General features: G+C 41.2%; 1 protein-coding gene across 1 annotated transcript; it reads right to left on the bottom strand.

The window, feature by feature from the left end:
• Positions 1-7,138: 7,138 nt before the first annotated feature.
• Positions 7,139-17,223, bottom strand: LOC126484091 (ejaculatory bulb-specific protein 3-like). Its single transcript, XM_050107464.1, has 2 exons — positions 17,005-17,223; positions 7,139-7,456 (listed from the first exon to the last, which is right to left on the bottom strand). The coding sequence occupies exons 1-2, from the start codon at positions 17,192-17,194 to the stop codon at positions 7,260-7,262; spliced, it is 387 nt and encodes a 128-aa protein (XP_049963421.1). The 5' UTR covers positions 17,195-17,223; the 3' UTR covers positions 7,139-7,259.
• Between the last annotated feature and the right edge of the window lie 203 nt (positions 17,224-17,426).

The following is a 17,426-nucleotide window of genomic DNA, read 5'->3' as shown; positions in this document are numbered from 1 at the left end:
TAGCAGTAGTGTGACTTTTAAACATATTTTTTTGCCAGTGGTGGCTTGCCCAAGTGGTCTTCTCATCAGGCCGTTTTTTCCTCGCTCCGCTGAGTTTACGAGATAAAGCAGAGGTATTTTTACCTACGACTGGCAGTATTAAACACTTTCGGTACAAGTTTGAAGATTAATTTTATTACTTGTAAATAATCAGCACAATCACAACAGGGTTTACGAGTGGTGAAAGTCCGGTGTTTGCTTGTCAGTCCCTGCACTGGTCCCTTCTTGCGTTTGGTGTCCTGTTATGTCTCTGCTGGGTTCCGCCACTGTGTGGTTCCATGTTCTGTCCCAGCAGGGTTCTGCTTAGCGGGCAGATTTAAGGCTCACTTCCGATACAAGGGCCTTCTGTTGGTCTCGCTGTCCTTTCCTTTCTCTCGACACTTCTGCCTTGTAGGAATCATGTCTTGCTAATTACGACCTTTTCTTTCTTGATACTTCTCTCATTGCAAATAGTGGGTCATTGCATCTTGTCCTTGCTGGATTTTTTACAATGTTTCTTACAAAAAGTTATACTTATAATCATGTAACATATGTCTAGTACCTACATTGTTTTACGGCTTCTTAAAAAGCTTTACAAATTTCGGCACCCTTTCCATGTTACAATTCTAAGATATTTTGAGTCTTAACTTCTACAAGAAACCTCAAATTCGTTTTTTTTTTATTTTTTTTGTGTAGTGTCGTGGTGTATAGTATTTTAGTATTTCATGCTGTTAGACTATCTACATTTTATCCCTTCACCTTAATCTATGGTACTATTGGTGTTATTTTTGTTTTTATTTTTATTGAAACTACTTTCTTTTTCCCACCTTCCTCTCTCTTCATTTTTCTTTCTCCTGACGATCTTATCTGCAACATAATCTTGAAATATTGTGCTGATTATTTACAAGTAATAAAATTAATCTTCAAACTTGTACTGAAAGTGTTTAATACTGCCAGTCTTAGGTAAAAATACCTCTGCTTTATCTCGTAAAATACCCACTAATTCTCTTTTACTGTGTTCCGAAATACCTTGAACTTCTTGCAATTTTTCGTCGATTTCTTTATGAGCTTCTAACATGAGTTGAGGCGATTCCCCCTTTTGTGCATACCATTCTAATTCTTCATCCTCTTTATCTCACATCATTCTTAATTGTTTGTTTATAGCTGGTATTTCTTGTAATTTTAGCTTTTGCTCAAAGAGAAGTGCGATATTCCCGAATGTTACGCTACCTTTTCCCATATCTATTATTGCTCGTCTCTCATTTAAAAAATCTGCATCTATAATCAAATCTACAGTTAGTTTAGGTATAGTCACGAAGTTGGCTTCGATCTTTTGACCTTGACACGACAGAGTTAACCTTCTTTGTCTCGTAACTTCCACAGCATTGATTCTAATAGGCCCTTTTAATTAAATCTTATGTGTTTTCAGAACTGACAATTCCTCATTGGCATTACACTGTATGAATAAACTTTCTGAGATCACAGTCAGTTCACTTCCGCTATCAATTACAATATTGACTGGGATATGCTCTACCATGGCCTTCACAATTGGTTGAATTTGAAAGGGTTGGCTCTGTTCTTCTTCTTGCATCAACGAATCCTCCACTGAATCATAAATGAGTCTTTTTAGGAATTTCCCTTGTGAATGCGAACTTTCTGTAGGATAAGCTTCGACTGCTACTTCTCTCTCTTTTATTTCCTCTTCTCTATTTCTTCCTTCATTTACGCTTTCTTCAACATCCTCTACTTTTTCCTCATCTTCGTCTATCTTCTCCTTCTTCGTCGCTACTTCCACATAATCGCATCTAAATACTCTAATTATCGCTTCATAACTTTCTTCATTATATACGTTGGGTTGTGTGCCCACTAGTAACTTATTTTCAACTTCTGTCGACTGTGCATTATCCTCATTGAATTCGCTTTCCCTGGTTTCCATCTCAAATAGCTCTCCAATACTCATTACTTCGTCCTTTGCTCCTACATTCGTTGTGCATGCCTCTGATAATTCATCTTCATCGTCAGTATTCTCCCAATTAATTTCGTCCCAGCACGATATTGTTATTGTCTTGTCTTCGTTTTCATCTGGTCCCTGCGCATTTGTTTCTTCCTTCTTCTCTGTTCAAGATGCTGCAATTGTCCTGGGTCGGTGCGTCATTCTCTTTGGCATGGGCGCTTAGCTGTCAATTCGAACGTTTATCGGGGTTTGGTGGTCTTACCTCCACCTCTTCTATCTGTATTCTGTTTTCCTGTTCAGCTTGTTGATAGTGGTTTCTTTGTTGATAATTTGTCGGTCTATTGGTTCTCCAGTACCCGTTCCGGTTGTCGTTATTCCCTCTGTAATCGTTGTGGCCGTTCCTGGGTGAATTATAGTTATTGCCATATTCTCTTCTAAATCCATAACCGGTTCTTTGTTGAAATCTATTGTCGTTTCTTGGTGCGAAGTTATCATATGGTTCGTAATTATTGTTTCTTCGTACCGTGTCTTGTGGATTAGACTGCTTTTTGCTTTCGTTTTCATGTGCATTTCGTCTTTTTCTTGCGTCATCTTCCGAAAATATGAACTCTAGTTCCCTCAGAATACCTTTAATGCTTCGACGTCATTGCCTCCGTGACCTACTAATGATTGCTGGTATTTTAATTGTAACTTCATCGCGCATAATTTAATCAAGTCTCCGTCACTGTATCGTACATCGAAGCATTGATTTTTCTTTGCCATTAATTCGAATAATTTCACGGGACTCTTCTCTCCTGAATTTTCAAAATATGAGTTCTGTAATAATTCGTACTTCACCCTGCTCTGTGCTTCGCTGGACCAATATCGTGAGAGAAACTTCTCTCTGAAGTCTTCGTACGATCGGCATGTCGCTGCAACATTCTGCATGCTTTCTGCGACTGTTCCTGACATATGTGCACATATAAAGTCTAATTTGTGTGCTAGCGTCCAGCGTTCTGGTAATCCTACTCGGAATTGATCAATAAAAGTTCGTGGATGTAATGAGTTTTCTTCTCTAAAGTGTTGAAATTTTCTGACTGTGAAGATATGAACGTTGTCATACTTCGTCATAGTTCCATATGAAATTCGCGATTCTTCGCCACTTTTGTTTCTGATCATTTCTCCCGTCGTTCTTTCCGGTTGTGGTAGATCCATTGGATATTGTCCACTGTAAATTTTGCCTACTCTTGCGTAGTATCGTTGGAGTGGTACGCAATAATTTTCTTCCATCGGTTGTGAACGTGTAGCTGAATGCATTGCATTGTACTCTTTGCGACCTGGCTTTCAATTGTCAGGTATTGGTTCGGTATCATGTCTGGCTAACCTTGCTGCTTCAATGCACGATCCAAACTGTCTTGAAACATACATTTGTGGTCCCGCATGTGTTTTTGATGACGTTTGTTCATCAAGAATTTCGAAACGTGTTTGTTGCTGTGCAGGCTGTCTGATTTCACGTATGTTACTTTCCGCCTGTGATTGGAATCGCAAATGCGTAATATCTTCGTTAATTGCATGTTTTTCCGGTGCCGTTACAGATACGGATGTGGTTGCAGACTCTATGCTTGTTCGATCCTGTTCACTACGCTCTTCAATGATTTGCAACAACTCTGCTCGCAATTTCTGAAATTGTCGCTTCGTTTGCGCTTCTATTTTGACTACGCGGTTATCATATCTTTTCAGCGCTGCTTTTGTGATACGTTTGTGTAACACATTGTTTCAACAATTTCACGCGCTGTACCTGCTGCTTGTGTAGTAATTACGTTTATCTGTTTCTCTTGTTTCTTGACTTCTCCCTGGGTGTTGTTACGTAATGCTTTGATCTCGTCCTGAGTGTCATTAACAATGTTTGTACGTCCGCTTGTACCTTGTCAATGTCTGTTCTCAATTGATTGTGACTTGTTATTAAGTTTCCTATCACTTCTCGAGATTCGTTTGCCTCGTCTTCAATATGACTTTGGTGTAATTCAATTTTTTTGTTTTGTTCTTTAATCTCACGCATTTGTCTCGCGATTTCTGCATTCTGAATTTTAATTTGGTTCGCTACGTTTTTATTTTGCCTTGTCATGGTTTCCGTAATTTGTTGTAATATTTCTGCCAGATTGGTGGGTCCTATTGTGTTTTCTTCCGACGTCCTACGCTCTGTGTTTTCGCCCAAGAGTTGGCTCGCAACCGATTGCATAGAACTGTGCTGTGACACGTTTCTGCTCGCATTTCTTGTACTCTTTGGTGAGGGAGCTCTGATTACTCGTACAATGGGTTCTACGTATTCAAGAAGCAAGTTAGAATGCTCATCGACTGTCTCTCTACTTTCCTGCTCCTCTGTCGTATGCTGACTTAGGTTTTCTATGCCCTGACGTACATTATCCTCGTTATGGTGCGTTATATGTCCTATTTCTCGCGATACTGCATCGTCTGTTGTACTGTCCTCTATTCTCTGTCCATTTTCATGATGGGTCTCTACCTCACTTCGGTCAAGGTCTCGATCTGCCATTGCTAATCTTTCCGAATCCCTTATTTTCTGTTTTAAAAGCAATTCACGCGCCCTACTTCGAGTCAACATGCGCTCATACGATCTCATGCGTTTCATAAACTTTTTGTACACACGACTTGACAATCCATTCACTTACTTGTTGGGTCAGAACCAACTTGTCAACGATGTATCCGCAACCTGTGCGCTTGCATTGAGGAGAAAACTTTATTCTAACAATTTTTAAAATTCATAAATTAATTATGCTGTTGTCTCTGCTAGAATGTCTCACTTTTATTGAATACTTTCTTACTATCTATCGCTGCAGCTACTGTTTTTGACTATTTATAAAGTTAAAAAAAATTTTTTTATTACGAAAATTTTTCAACAGGATATTTTTCTGATCTAGTTAGGCATGTGGTCGACCTTCAACCATGGTATTTTACCATCCCGGCAGGGTCGCCATTTTCTAACATTCTGCGTGGTGTCTGTTTGTTCTATATCGTGTCTCCCTACCACTTTCGCCCAACGACGCTCTGAGCCTGTTTTTAGGTAATTGACTAGTTTGAACCCGGGACCTGTTGCTGGTAAGGAGACGTTAGACCACACATGACATGTAGAGTTCAGAAGAGTTCAGTGAGACTAGCGATGATATAACCAAATACTTAATGATTTCAGCGTCAGCTCCACTGCACTCCCTGTAAAAGAATCTTAATACTAACTAAATTTAGTGGAAGGGGTTCACGGCTTTCCTATTTTTAGTTAGCTGGTAAAATAACCCGAAAAAGCAGTTATGTTTACCATTGGAAATTTTATTCTACTCACAAAACATTGTTTATAAATTGCACTATTGATAAAAGGGAATGTTTTAATACAAGATGTTAAAAACCAACTGCGTTCAACAAAAATGTGAACGAATATTCCCTGAATGGGTTTCCAAGTTCTACAAAGGATCGAAGGATGACCTATGCCATATCATATCTATAATCTAGGTTTAAATTAAGTATCAGAAAATAGAAAACTATCAAAATGGACTACAATAACCCTCAATTATCTTTAATTACTTATCTAACTTGTCGTAAATTACAGTGGCTGATGTGACTTCTCTATAACTATACAACAGAAAAATCATCGCGTTTCAGGTTTTTACTTCAAGTGGCAAATGTGAACACCATGAGCTTTAATTGACGATCGACACTAGTATTACGCAAAAAGGGGGTGTAACAGATGAGACTTCTGCAGGTCTGAGTGAAACTTTATGCGCTGTTATGCGGCATCGCGTGCGTTCATTACCTTGTCGGTGTTCGTCAGAGGCGGCGAACAGCACAGCTCTGCTCACCTCGCCATCTCGGAAGCAACTCTCTCCTAACTTCTCCTTACTACAATTTACCGAAGTTGGTTTAAAAAAACTATCTGGGTGTGTTTTCATATGACCAATCAGAGTCTCAATGTTAACCTTAAGCTCCGCCTACAAGAATTCTGTCTATCCAATGAGAAACATTATACTTTTCGTGGTGGGGCAATGTTTTTAAAGTTTGCAACGTAACAGAGACGCGAAAAAGTCTCACGCTAAAACTTGCAGCTGGTGTGGTCCTTTTAGTGTTATCGTAAGATATATACTGTTCTTCTGGAGGTCTCTATCTTTTAACATGGGCTGAGGGGGTGGTCCTGACGTAACAGAGAAGCAATAAAGTCTCACGCTTAAACTTGCGGCTGGATGGTAATCCTTTTTGTGTTATCGTGAGATCTATACTGTTCTTCTGGATGGCTCTAGCTTTTAACATGGGCTGGGGGTGGTCCTAGCGGTTAGCTGGCGACGTGGGTGTCCGTCCCTTATCGTAGGGCCTTCCAGCTTAACACGGTTCTACTCTCGGCTTCTGTTCTCCTTTCTCCCCTCGGAACTGCGTCTGTCTCACGGTGGGAAGGTATGACATGCATTTAGGCATTCTTGTGTTAGTCTGTGGTATTCCATTTGCTCACTCCTTACTCGTATTACTTTCGTAAATTTAATGTCGCGATTTATTCGGAGCTATGTGACGTATTACTGGATTTGCTTTTCATGTCAGGGTTTTCATGGAAGGTGTTGGATTTGCCTGACACCTTACACTATCCATTTCCCTTTTTAAATTTTCTAATCGACCTGCCCGGTTAAGGGATCTGACATTCCATGCTCTGATCCATAGAACGCCAGTTTTCTTTTTCCTGATAACGACGTCCTCCTGAGTAGACCCCACCTGGAGATCCGAATGGGTAACTATTTTACTTCCGGAATATTTTACCCAAGAGGACACCATCATCATTTATCCATACAGTAAAGCTGCATGCCCTCAGGAAAAATTATGGCCATAGTTTCACCTTGCTTTCAGCCGTTCGCAGTACCAGCACAGCCAGGCGGTTTTGGATAATGTTGCAAGGCCAAGTCAGTGAATCATCCAGACTGATCCCCCTGCAGCTACTGAAAAGGCTGCTGCCCCTCTTCAGGAACCTCACGTTTGTCTTGCCTCTCAACAGATACCCCTCCATTGTGGTTGCACTGGTACGGCCATCTGTATCGCTGAGGCACACACGCCTCCCCACCAACGGCAAGGTCCATGGTTCATGGGGCCTACCAGATAATAAAACACAAATTTAATAATAAACATTTATTTCATATCATTGTTTTGGATGAAGTTGTCAAATGAATTTACGGTCACTGAAAGTTCCTGGAAAGAGACAGGAGTTACTGTGGAATTGTGTACGACGATGGTGACAACTCAGAGCTGAGTCGTTCTGGTGCGGCGATCAGAAAATGACGCCCCGCTCCTTCCAGGCCTCGGCGTACTTCTTGGTGTACTCGCCCGTGGGGTCGTACTTGGCCTTCAGCTTGGTCCACTCTGCAGGGTGCCTCTCTGTGACGTGTTTTAGGATCTTGACAGCTCTTTCCAGCTGGCTAGGCGTGCAGTCTTTGCATCCCGTTGACACCAGTTTTGGCACCCTGCCTGTAGCAATGTGAAAGAAAGTCATGTGAAAATGTTTCATTGCAAACGGCGCAAGATATTGCCTCCTTAAGTATAATATTCTTGTTGATTTACATTTCCAGTGTACTATCGGATTATTAGTCATTTCATTGGATGATGCTCACTAGCTCCAAGTACTAACTATAGGTGTAGTACTCCTTGACTAGGAGTTAGTTATAACGGTGCACATACCTAAAAGACGAAGTAAAGAATGCATCCTTCAGACGCCGCTATCAGGTAAAGTGGGCTGGAAAGAGAGTTGTCGCATTCAGCAGCGGCGGACATTTACTGCCATGAGAGAGGGTACAGCAAGGCGATGGCGGTTTATGTAGCTCAAGGTAGCAGAACTGCGATGTGCTGTCGGAACGGGCGGGAGGTTAGTCTCCGGTGGGATGAAAACTATTTGAGGACAGTGTACCTGAAGAAAACGCGTCGGATGCGGATGAAGGCGAAAAGATACGTTTTTAGTGCCAAGAATTAGACATGACGTTCTTTAGCTGACCTCTAAGGAATCTTCTCGGTAAGCACATGCCCCGCTGAAAGGCACAGACATGTTTTTGTTTGGCAGAGCTTTAAGAATGTAGGAGGGGAAATGGAACCTTCCAGAAAACTTTCTGAAAGGAGTACGCGCTTCATGCTATTGGCTGCAGATGCATGGCCCGTGTAGTGGAACGTAATGCTATTGTACAGGCTACTGGGATTCGTCACTTGAGTGCAAACATGAGTGCCATGTGACCAGTAGGGAGCCGGCCGCGGTGGTCGAGCGGTTCTAGGCTCTTCAGGACGGAACCGCTCAACCGCTATGGTCGCAGGCTCGAATCCTGTATCGGGCATGGATGTGTGTGATGTCCGTAGGTTAGTTAGGTTTAAGTAGTTCTAAGTTCTAGGGGGCTGATGACCTCAAATGTTAAGTCCCATAGAGCAAAGAGACCTTTTTTTTATTTTTTTACCAGTAGGGACCTGGACAAGGACTTCCCTCCAGGGACTGACCAAGAGCACATCCCTGCTGAGATTGATGAGAGACACTTTTTTCCTCTGTAGCTCGAGCATGAGTTTCCTGGTGAGTCACAGTGGAGAAACTGGCGGTTAGGTTTCTAGAATCCTTGAGTTCGCGAGAATGAGCACAAAAAACCAATTTTCAGTAACAGAATTCTTATCGTGTTTACTCGAGTGATGATTCTATAGCTCTCTGTGGATCTGACATACACTAAATAGAATCTTTACATGAGAACACGTGACTCGAGTTTTTGTTTCAGTCTAGTGAGTGAACAGAAATATTAACTTGTGTTCTGACATTTACTGAGGTAATTTTAGCCCTGGGAGTTTGCACATGGCATATTGCATCCACTGTACAGCCAAAGAATTGTATCTAAGCTACGTACAGTCATGTCAAAAGTATCCGAACCACCCGAAATGCATTTCGCCTGATAAACCAGGTGTCTAGCAGGTCCTCTAATCGCTTCTTGGTACAGTCGTTTGACTATTGGAAATGGTTCCAACAAGTCACCACTAGAAAACACTGCTCTGTATTGCAATAACTCAAGATGTAAAGTAATACCACGATACTACAAATATCAGGGAACACATTTTCACAGATAAGACTGTCCTTAAGGCTTGTAAGCTCACATTTATTACAATAAATGACATACCTGAAATGTTACTACTCTCATTATTACGTCAGATAGGTATCGCACGTAGTAAGTTCGTCGTATTCATGATTTCCTCTTCAAAGTAACTTACCGTACTTATGATTTAACACAAGATGAGATTAAAAATTTAAGTTATTAATGAGCAGCTAGTTGAGATTATGTTTGAACGTCAAATGACACGACGAACCGTCTCGTTCTGCATATGGATTCAAACCCAGGTCATGCAGACTAAGCAAAGATTTCGTGACTGACGGAACCTAACAGTCATTCCTGATTAGGCATACAGAGAGTGATATACCTCCATTTTAGACAGTATAAGTTAGCAAATATCAACTTTAAATCGCATAACGCGTACATTTTTAACGGACGCTAACTCGTACTCAGCATCTATTGACCCTGTTAACGAACTACGAGAGGTCTTAAATATTGCTTCTTCACAAGTAACTTACTTGAATTGCCATGAGGTAAAGCTTTGTGTTGGACAGAGATTCGAACCCAGAACCTAATCGGATAGACATCGACGCACAATCAAGTGTGACATATCTGATTTTATCGGCAGTAGCTAGATGTTTTAACTGAAACGACGAGACGAAGCATTAATTTTTTCCTTCCCAGGACTCCAACCCGGCACCTATCGCTGTTATATTCTAGAGAAAACGAACGTTAAATATGGGTTTGTTGCACCAGCAGCGACATGTGAGCATGTTTGAACTATAAATAATATGACGAAGTGTTCAGTGCTGACTGGGAACAGAGCTCCACACATAGCGTTGCTGACTACACACAAAGAGACGTCAGCTATCGAATTTTTCTCCAGCTCGGAATAACATCTTGAACTTACAGTGATCTCGCAAATAGTTCTGTGTCTTACTGGGAGTCAAAGACGTCACATATCGTTAGTGATGACAACGAATGAAAACACATTAATTTAAATAGGAAGTGTTTCTTTCCACTTGAGCTACTCTATTGTGCTATCTCTTTGTTGAAAACGGTGTGCAGTGCAAATGTGGCATTTCATAAATAAAGTTTTGTATTCCTAGAAACCCAAAATTTGCTTGTCAGCGGCGGGAAGAGGAGTTACCTGTTGTGCAGCATTGTAAGTTTTTCACCATTTAACTATGAGGCGAAAGTATTTTCTTGCGATTTCCTTATCGATGTTTGATCCGACTGCTTGTAGCTCTTTCACAGAAGGGATAAAAATGGTGAAGTCAGTGAGACTGGAACTGCCAACCGTAAAAAGCCGCCTTTTCACAGGTCGGCACATTACCACAGAGCTGGCGAAGAAGTACGTGTTTTAGCTTCCTCTTACGAGATCAACAGTGACTGGAACTCGTAAACCGCTATTTAAAGGACTAGATTAGTTGCGATTTCCACGTGCAACGACTTTCCTGGGCTGAAAACCGTAAATTTACAATCTTTTGTTACACCTCAAGCGATAATAACTCAGATTATTCAATGGAAATGACAGGTAAAATCAAGTGAACTTTGAGGCATAATTCCGTGCACACCATGAAGTAACTCGTCGATCACAGAGATACCAAACACACTTTGCCTTGTTGCCAAATCTCAGTTACAATACCAGCAGGACGAAGACGAACCTATGTAGTCCTACAGCGGGCTGGAAAGTGACCATAGATGGAGTCTCAAAGTCGCGGCTGCTACGGCCTGGAATACGTAATGTGTCTGATTCGCATTTCTGTAACTAGGTTTAGGGACTGGAGCGTAGTTAATAATAATACTCAGAACTGACTGAAAACTTAGCATCATAAATCAGTAAGTCTCATAGTTGTTTTTATATTTCTTTCGTTAAGTGCACTCAAAACTAAGAAATTCATTCTGTGGTGTCACCGCCAGACACCACACTTGCTAGGTGGTAGATTAAATCGGCCGCGGTCCATTTAGTACATGTTGGACCCGCGTGTCGCCACTGTGATCGCAGACCTAGCGCCACCACAAGGCAGGTCTCGTGATACTAACAAGCACTCGCTCCAGTTGTACGGACGACCTAGCTAGCGACTAGATGTACGAAGCCTTTCACTCTCATTAGCCGAGAGACAGAATAGCCTTCAGCTAAGTTAATGGCTACGAACTAGCAAGGCGCCATTAGCCTTACAGTGATTGTAATTAAAGTCTCCTGTGTATAGTCAAGAGCGATGTACCACAATGATTGATTAAAGATAAGTATTAATCCAGCTACATACTTTTCTTCGTAGCATTAATTACGTAGCCTGTTCCAGTACTTGACGCCCGTCGGCGTGTGTGTGTACGCGTGCCTTTCTTTCGGCTACCCGTCACTGTGGACTGGCTGCCTTGTCAGTCCACTTCACATTCACAGACGTTTTCGTGCCTCGCAGATAGTCGAGCACAACAAACAAATAAAAATAAAAAGGAATGTGTGTGTGTGTGATAGAGAGAGAGAGAGAGAGAGAGAGAGATCAAAATCAAAAAGAATGAGAGAGAGAAAGTAAATAACTGTTGTAAAGGAATTGAATCACGGGATGTAAAGAAATCTTTCATTAAAATGACACGTTCCACATCATTACGAAATATCGTTTTCACGATCCATGAAACAAGAATTGTTTCGTCTCGTCATTTCAGTTAAAACATCTAGCTACTGCCGATAAAATCAGATGTGTCACAGTTGATTGTGCGTCGATATCTATCCAATTATGTTCTGGGTTCGAATCTCTGTCCAACACAAAGCTTTACCTCACGGCAATTCAAGTAAGTTACTTGTGAAGAAGCAATATTTAAGACCTCTCGTAGTTCGTTAATAGGGTCAATAGATGCTGGGTAGGAGTTAGCGTCCGTTAAAAATGTACGCGTTATGCGATTTAAAGTTGATATTTGCTAACTTATACTGTCTAAAATGGCGGTATATCACTCTGTGTATGCCTAATCAGGAATGACTGTTAGGTTCCGTCAGTCACGAAATCTTTGCTTAGTCTGCATGACCTGGGTTTGAATCCATATGCAGAACGAGACGGTTCGTCGTGTTATTTGACGTTCATACATATTCTCAACTAGCTGCTCATTAATAACTTAAATTTTTAATCTCATTTTGTGTTAAATCATAAGTACGGTATGTTACTTTGAAGAGGAAATCATGAATACGACGAACTTACTACGTGCAATACCTATCTGACGTAATAATGAGAGTAGTAACATTTCAGGTATGTCATTTATTGTAATAAATGTGAGCTTACAAGCCTTAAGGACAGTCTTATCTGTGAAAAGGTGTTCCCTAATATTTGTAGTATCGTGGTATTACTTTACATCTTGTGTTATTGCGATACAGAGCAGTGTTTTCTAGTGGTGACTTGTTGGAACCATTTCCAATAGTCAAACGACTGTACCAATAGCGATTAGAGGACCTGCTAGGCACCTGGTTTATGTGGGTTGCATGCGAATCAGGCGAAATGCAATTCAAGTGGTTTGGATACATTTGAGCACGACTGTACATCATCTGCCGCAGTGATCAGATCAGGAGAGCAGTACAACTGCCGTCCGTAAGTCAATATATGATACGTGCACTCCAGTACGACGTACAGAGAAACACTCATCGTAAATGAGACGAATTCCATTTGGTTTCCCACTGAGCGTTTTCTGAAAAAGCCAGTCAGGGTGTACTTCTTTTGTTTCGCACTGCTAACCACTGTCAGCCAGCTTTGTGTCCCTGTTGGTCCATCGTGGGTACAGGACAGCGCCTGGTTAGATATTTACCAAAGAAAATTCGCCAAACAGCCGCTTATTTTCAGATGTTATTGTATTCACATAGCAGGTTTCGGAGTCTCATTAATGCCATCTTCAGGCCCCTATGCACTCCATGTATCCAGAATCACATAGACCGATACATGCATAACCGGAGCCATTAACACCTGGATTCCGTGATTTTTTTTTTTTTTTTTTTTTTACAATAACCGTGCAAACATGCATCCGAGTAACGTGTGCTCTGTTTTTGTCAAGTTGCACAAAAAATTCACGTAACACAGGCTCCAGTTATGCCAGTATCGGTCAATGTGATTCTATACACATTGAGTGCGCAGGGGTCTGAAGTTTGCATTAATAAACTGCCTAAGCTATTCGTCTAAATAAAATATTACCCGAAAATATACGGCTGTGTAGCAAATTTTCTTTGGTAAAAATTCTTCGGTAAACAAACTTTGTGTCCATTCGTCTAATAACGGTGATCGAAGTCTAATGTAACTGAAATAGATGTTCGGCCAATCTCGAAACTACATATGGGGTAGGACCCAATATTGTGTTTTTCGTATTAATGCTATTATTTAGCACTCTACTTGTCTTTTGACAATAAACAATTTACGATATCCACATTGTGATTATTCTTATAGTATCCCCAGAGAAATAAGTGGTTCGATGCGATACACTGAGGTGATGAAAAGCTACTAGTGGATCTTAAGATTTATGGAAATCCCTAGGTAGGCTGTCAATGGGGTGGTAGTTTTAATCATTTGTGGGGGTGAGAATTCCACTGAGTAGGCAACATTACGCAGCCGCACATATACAAGTCATACGTTACAAACACCATTTGGGCTTACAAGTGATGTTGTTCAGCATAATGTACACGGAAAGAGAACGCATTTCCCTTCATAATGAATACGCTGCTGACCGTGGAAACTGCAATACCATTAAGGCAGCTCGCAAAATCCGTCAAAGTGACATCATGCGCTTCTATGTGCGAGCGATTGGCGCTTCAGCGCAACTGTAGGGAGTGGGCAAGACTAAAGCCAGCTATATTCTGGACCTAACGATAGATTACTCAACGGGTCTGTCATACAGAAATCGTAACTGAAGTTTGTTTGTTTCGGAGAAAATCTTGCTATGTCGCCATAAGTAGAAGAAAATTTTATTTGTCGTAATTCGACAGCGGCTGGATCGTGGGACTCAGCATGGGGACCACCACGGCCGTTTTCACTGATGCAGCAGCATATAGCGGCAGGGCTGTAAATATGTCGTGTTCCAGATGGGTGCCGCTTCTGCATGCAGTATCAACATGCATGTGTTCATGTTTGGAGACACAGAGGAAAACGAAAGTTACCAGAACGCATTCTTCACTGGTTTTATGGCACGGGGTATCTTTAGTATGCAACTTGGTTACAATTGTTTTGCGTAGCCTGTTACCTGAACGACAGTCATAACGCTTCTTATTTGCTCGGCTAGCAGATGAGTTCTATCTCCGATGTCCCCATGAATTAATCTTTCAACACTACAATTAAAATCAGCTTGTTACCCGTGCTATCCTGACCTATCCAGACTGTTGCCGTCCTCGGCAAGTTATCCACATATCTGACTCAGTGATCACATCTGGCGAACGACTGACGACAGACTGGCAGGAAAACGTTCGCGAGCCACTAAGAATGACAAAATATGATACAGACTTAAAGCCGCGTGGAATGACGTACCCGCAACTGACAGAAGCTCAGTTCGAGTCGATGCCGGCCAAACGTGACAGATCTGTATACCAGATTGCAAACCGTGTACACTCCATACCTCCTACAAATTTAATCACGTTTTCGTCCTAGCATATCGATACGCACAATTAGTAACCTTTGATTTACTATCCCTCCTGGTATTCCAATTTTCATGGCTAACAGTGTTTTTGTAATGGCAGGTAAAAGTGACGCCAGTTTCATCAGTATCTAGTGACGAAAATATTTTATATCAAATCCGCAGAGAAATTCATTATATGCCTGACTTCCTTGGCCGGACGTTCAATCTGTCAACACATGTGGCGTTGAATGAACGGTCAATATGATACAACCCAGAAAATGTCAAGCACAGGACCTCAGTGAGTATAGTGTAAATGGTGCTTGAGATTGTCCGTCGATGGTGGTAACAACACGTCTCTTACACCCTCTTGGGAATATGTAAGAGAGGAAAGAAGAAGCTTAACTGTTGTACACATATCGAATAGTCTTTCTTTGGTTTATTTCAATCAAACGTTCTTTGTCGTAACAAGAGGGTTGTTCTATCAGGTACTATTGTTTTTGACTCATTTACAGCACACACATATGCACCTGTGTTTCAAGTTCATCTACATCAAATGATCGCTACGATTATTAGTGAATTATAAAAAGTTGGTGTACGAGCCACCTATTATTATGATTATTTTATTTCATTTGTTTCTTTAAAGTTGTTAGAAACAGTAGTTACCGATAGTATCCTTGTACCTGATATCATAACAAAAGTTATACATAATGTTACTGTGGATCTGTTGAATATGTAGTAGCCGTGGATTATTGTATTTCAGAATCAATAATTTCTGTTGTGTGATCCGTGGGCTCAACAGTTGATCTTCCGTCTTTACGTCGTCCGTGCAGTTGTCAATAGACCGCTAACGACTTCCCTGACATGCATGCTTCTGTCTGTTAGCGATCGTATTTTGATAGGACTCGATGCCTTTATTTGTATTTTAAATTGCGCATATTTTGCAGACTGCGTCGCAATAAGAACACGGCAGAATTTCAGTGTGCAGGTAAATAAACAAAATTGAACTAAAAATGTACAGGGTTAACAGTTGGACCTTAAAACAGTGAGAAAATACTTTATATTGAACGACAGGCATTGCTAAAATTACTGTCACCGGCAATGGGCCTTTAAAGTAGACGTAGGGGACTGACGTCGCTTGAAACGTTATCGTATAAGAATATCAGAGAGCAAAGGAAAGATCTGTACCCTAATATTGAATGAAACGTTCGCTTTAACACAAACATCTTGAATCGAAGAATCGAAGGAGATTGTTGGAAAGATGATAAAAACTGGATTGGCAGAGAAAAGAAGCGAAGGTGATTCTCTTTTACACAGAAGCGATCATTGTGCGACAAGGTAAAGACAAAGTCAAAAAGAGACGGACAAGAGGTGGAAATTGGAGAAGTATCAAGTTTTTGACAGGAAGCTAAACGATACATCGTTGGGGATTAGATGGGGTGGGCGAGCAAAGAATATAAACTAGGGAGGTAGAAATTATCGTGATTATGCCAAACTGCCATAATTCTTTGTTTAGATTAAAGCAAAAGGCGAATTGTAAGCTCTATGAAACGTTACCTTAATTGTCAAGAACATTTCTGAGCGGGACATGAAATTTCCAATATGATAGAACACTGAAATGCTACGATTGAGTGTAAGATTGGTTTGACAAGGATAAAGTAGCACGTCTTCCTGATATCACGGAATCTGTCTGTTCTTACACTTAGGAATGGTGGGCTCCATGTGGTTCCCAAGTCGTGCAGCGACCGTAAACCATAAAATTACCAAATATGCAGCAACCAGTAGCAAATTCATGTTTTATTTATTCACTTTTGCAAATCGATTTCAACTGATCAACAGTCATCATCGGTGCTTTCAATCAATATGTGCCGTGAGTAGTAATACGCAATAATAAACAATATTGAACTAAAATATTGGTTAGAACATGATGTCTTAAGACAGTATTACTACTCAGGGTACATATTGGTTGAAAGTACCGATGATGGCTGTTAATCAGTTGAAATCGATTTGCAAAAGTGAATAAATAAAACGTGATTTTGCCACTGGTTGCTGCATATTTGGTAATTTAATGTGCTTACACTGCTGTTGCTCTTAGCGGAGCTTTTTGCAATTGCACACCTGACAAGGAATAAGAAACAAAGTTTCTTGAAGGGATGCCATGAAACCTCCTAGGCAACCTCAAAGAATTAGCAGTTATTAATCTCGAGCATGATTTGGCCATTTTGTATATGAGAGTGCTACATCATCATCCACGAGCGTATTATTTAATCGAACATCTAGGAAAACGGGAATCGAACTCTGAGGATGGTGAAACAGTGGAAGAAAGAAGCGAGAGACGAACGAGAAAGAAGGAAGCTTAGCAGTCGCACTTACTTTTGATCTCCTTGCCCTCAGTGGTGCACTTTCCGTCGTCTGCATCGAGCATGCACTGGATGTAGGATTTCAGGAGGCGGTCGTTGTTGAGGATCTCGTCCACGTTCACTTTGTCCAACTTGTCATCGCCTTTGACAGAAACTGCAACGACTGCCACGAGGCAGCAGCAGAGAATCAGGTTTCTCGCCATGGCTACTGGTGCACTCCGCTCAGACTGTGGGATGCGGTCACAGGTGACTGCTTCTTATACCTCCGCTCTGGCGTATGAATATATATGACTGGATAACAGGGTCACGAGGTGGGGCGCCTTCGAGAAGAACTATCGCTGACACGTGCGATAATGCGAAAACTGCGTGGCTTTGCTCAACTCCTGTGACCTTGAGCAGCCAGTTCTCACTGTAATTACCTCACCAGCATCCCGC

The sequence above is a fragment of the Schistocerca serialis genome, chromosome 6, assembly GCF_023864345.2.
Source record: "Schistocerca serialis cubense isolate TAMUIC-IGC-003099 chromosome 6, iqSchSeri2.2, whole genome shotgun sequence".
NCBI lineage: Eukaryota > Metazoa > Arthropoda > Insecta > Orthoptera > Acrididae > Schistocerca > Schistocerca serialis.
This window is presented reverse-complemented; position numbering and strand designations above follow the sequence as displayed.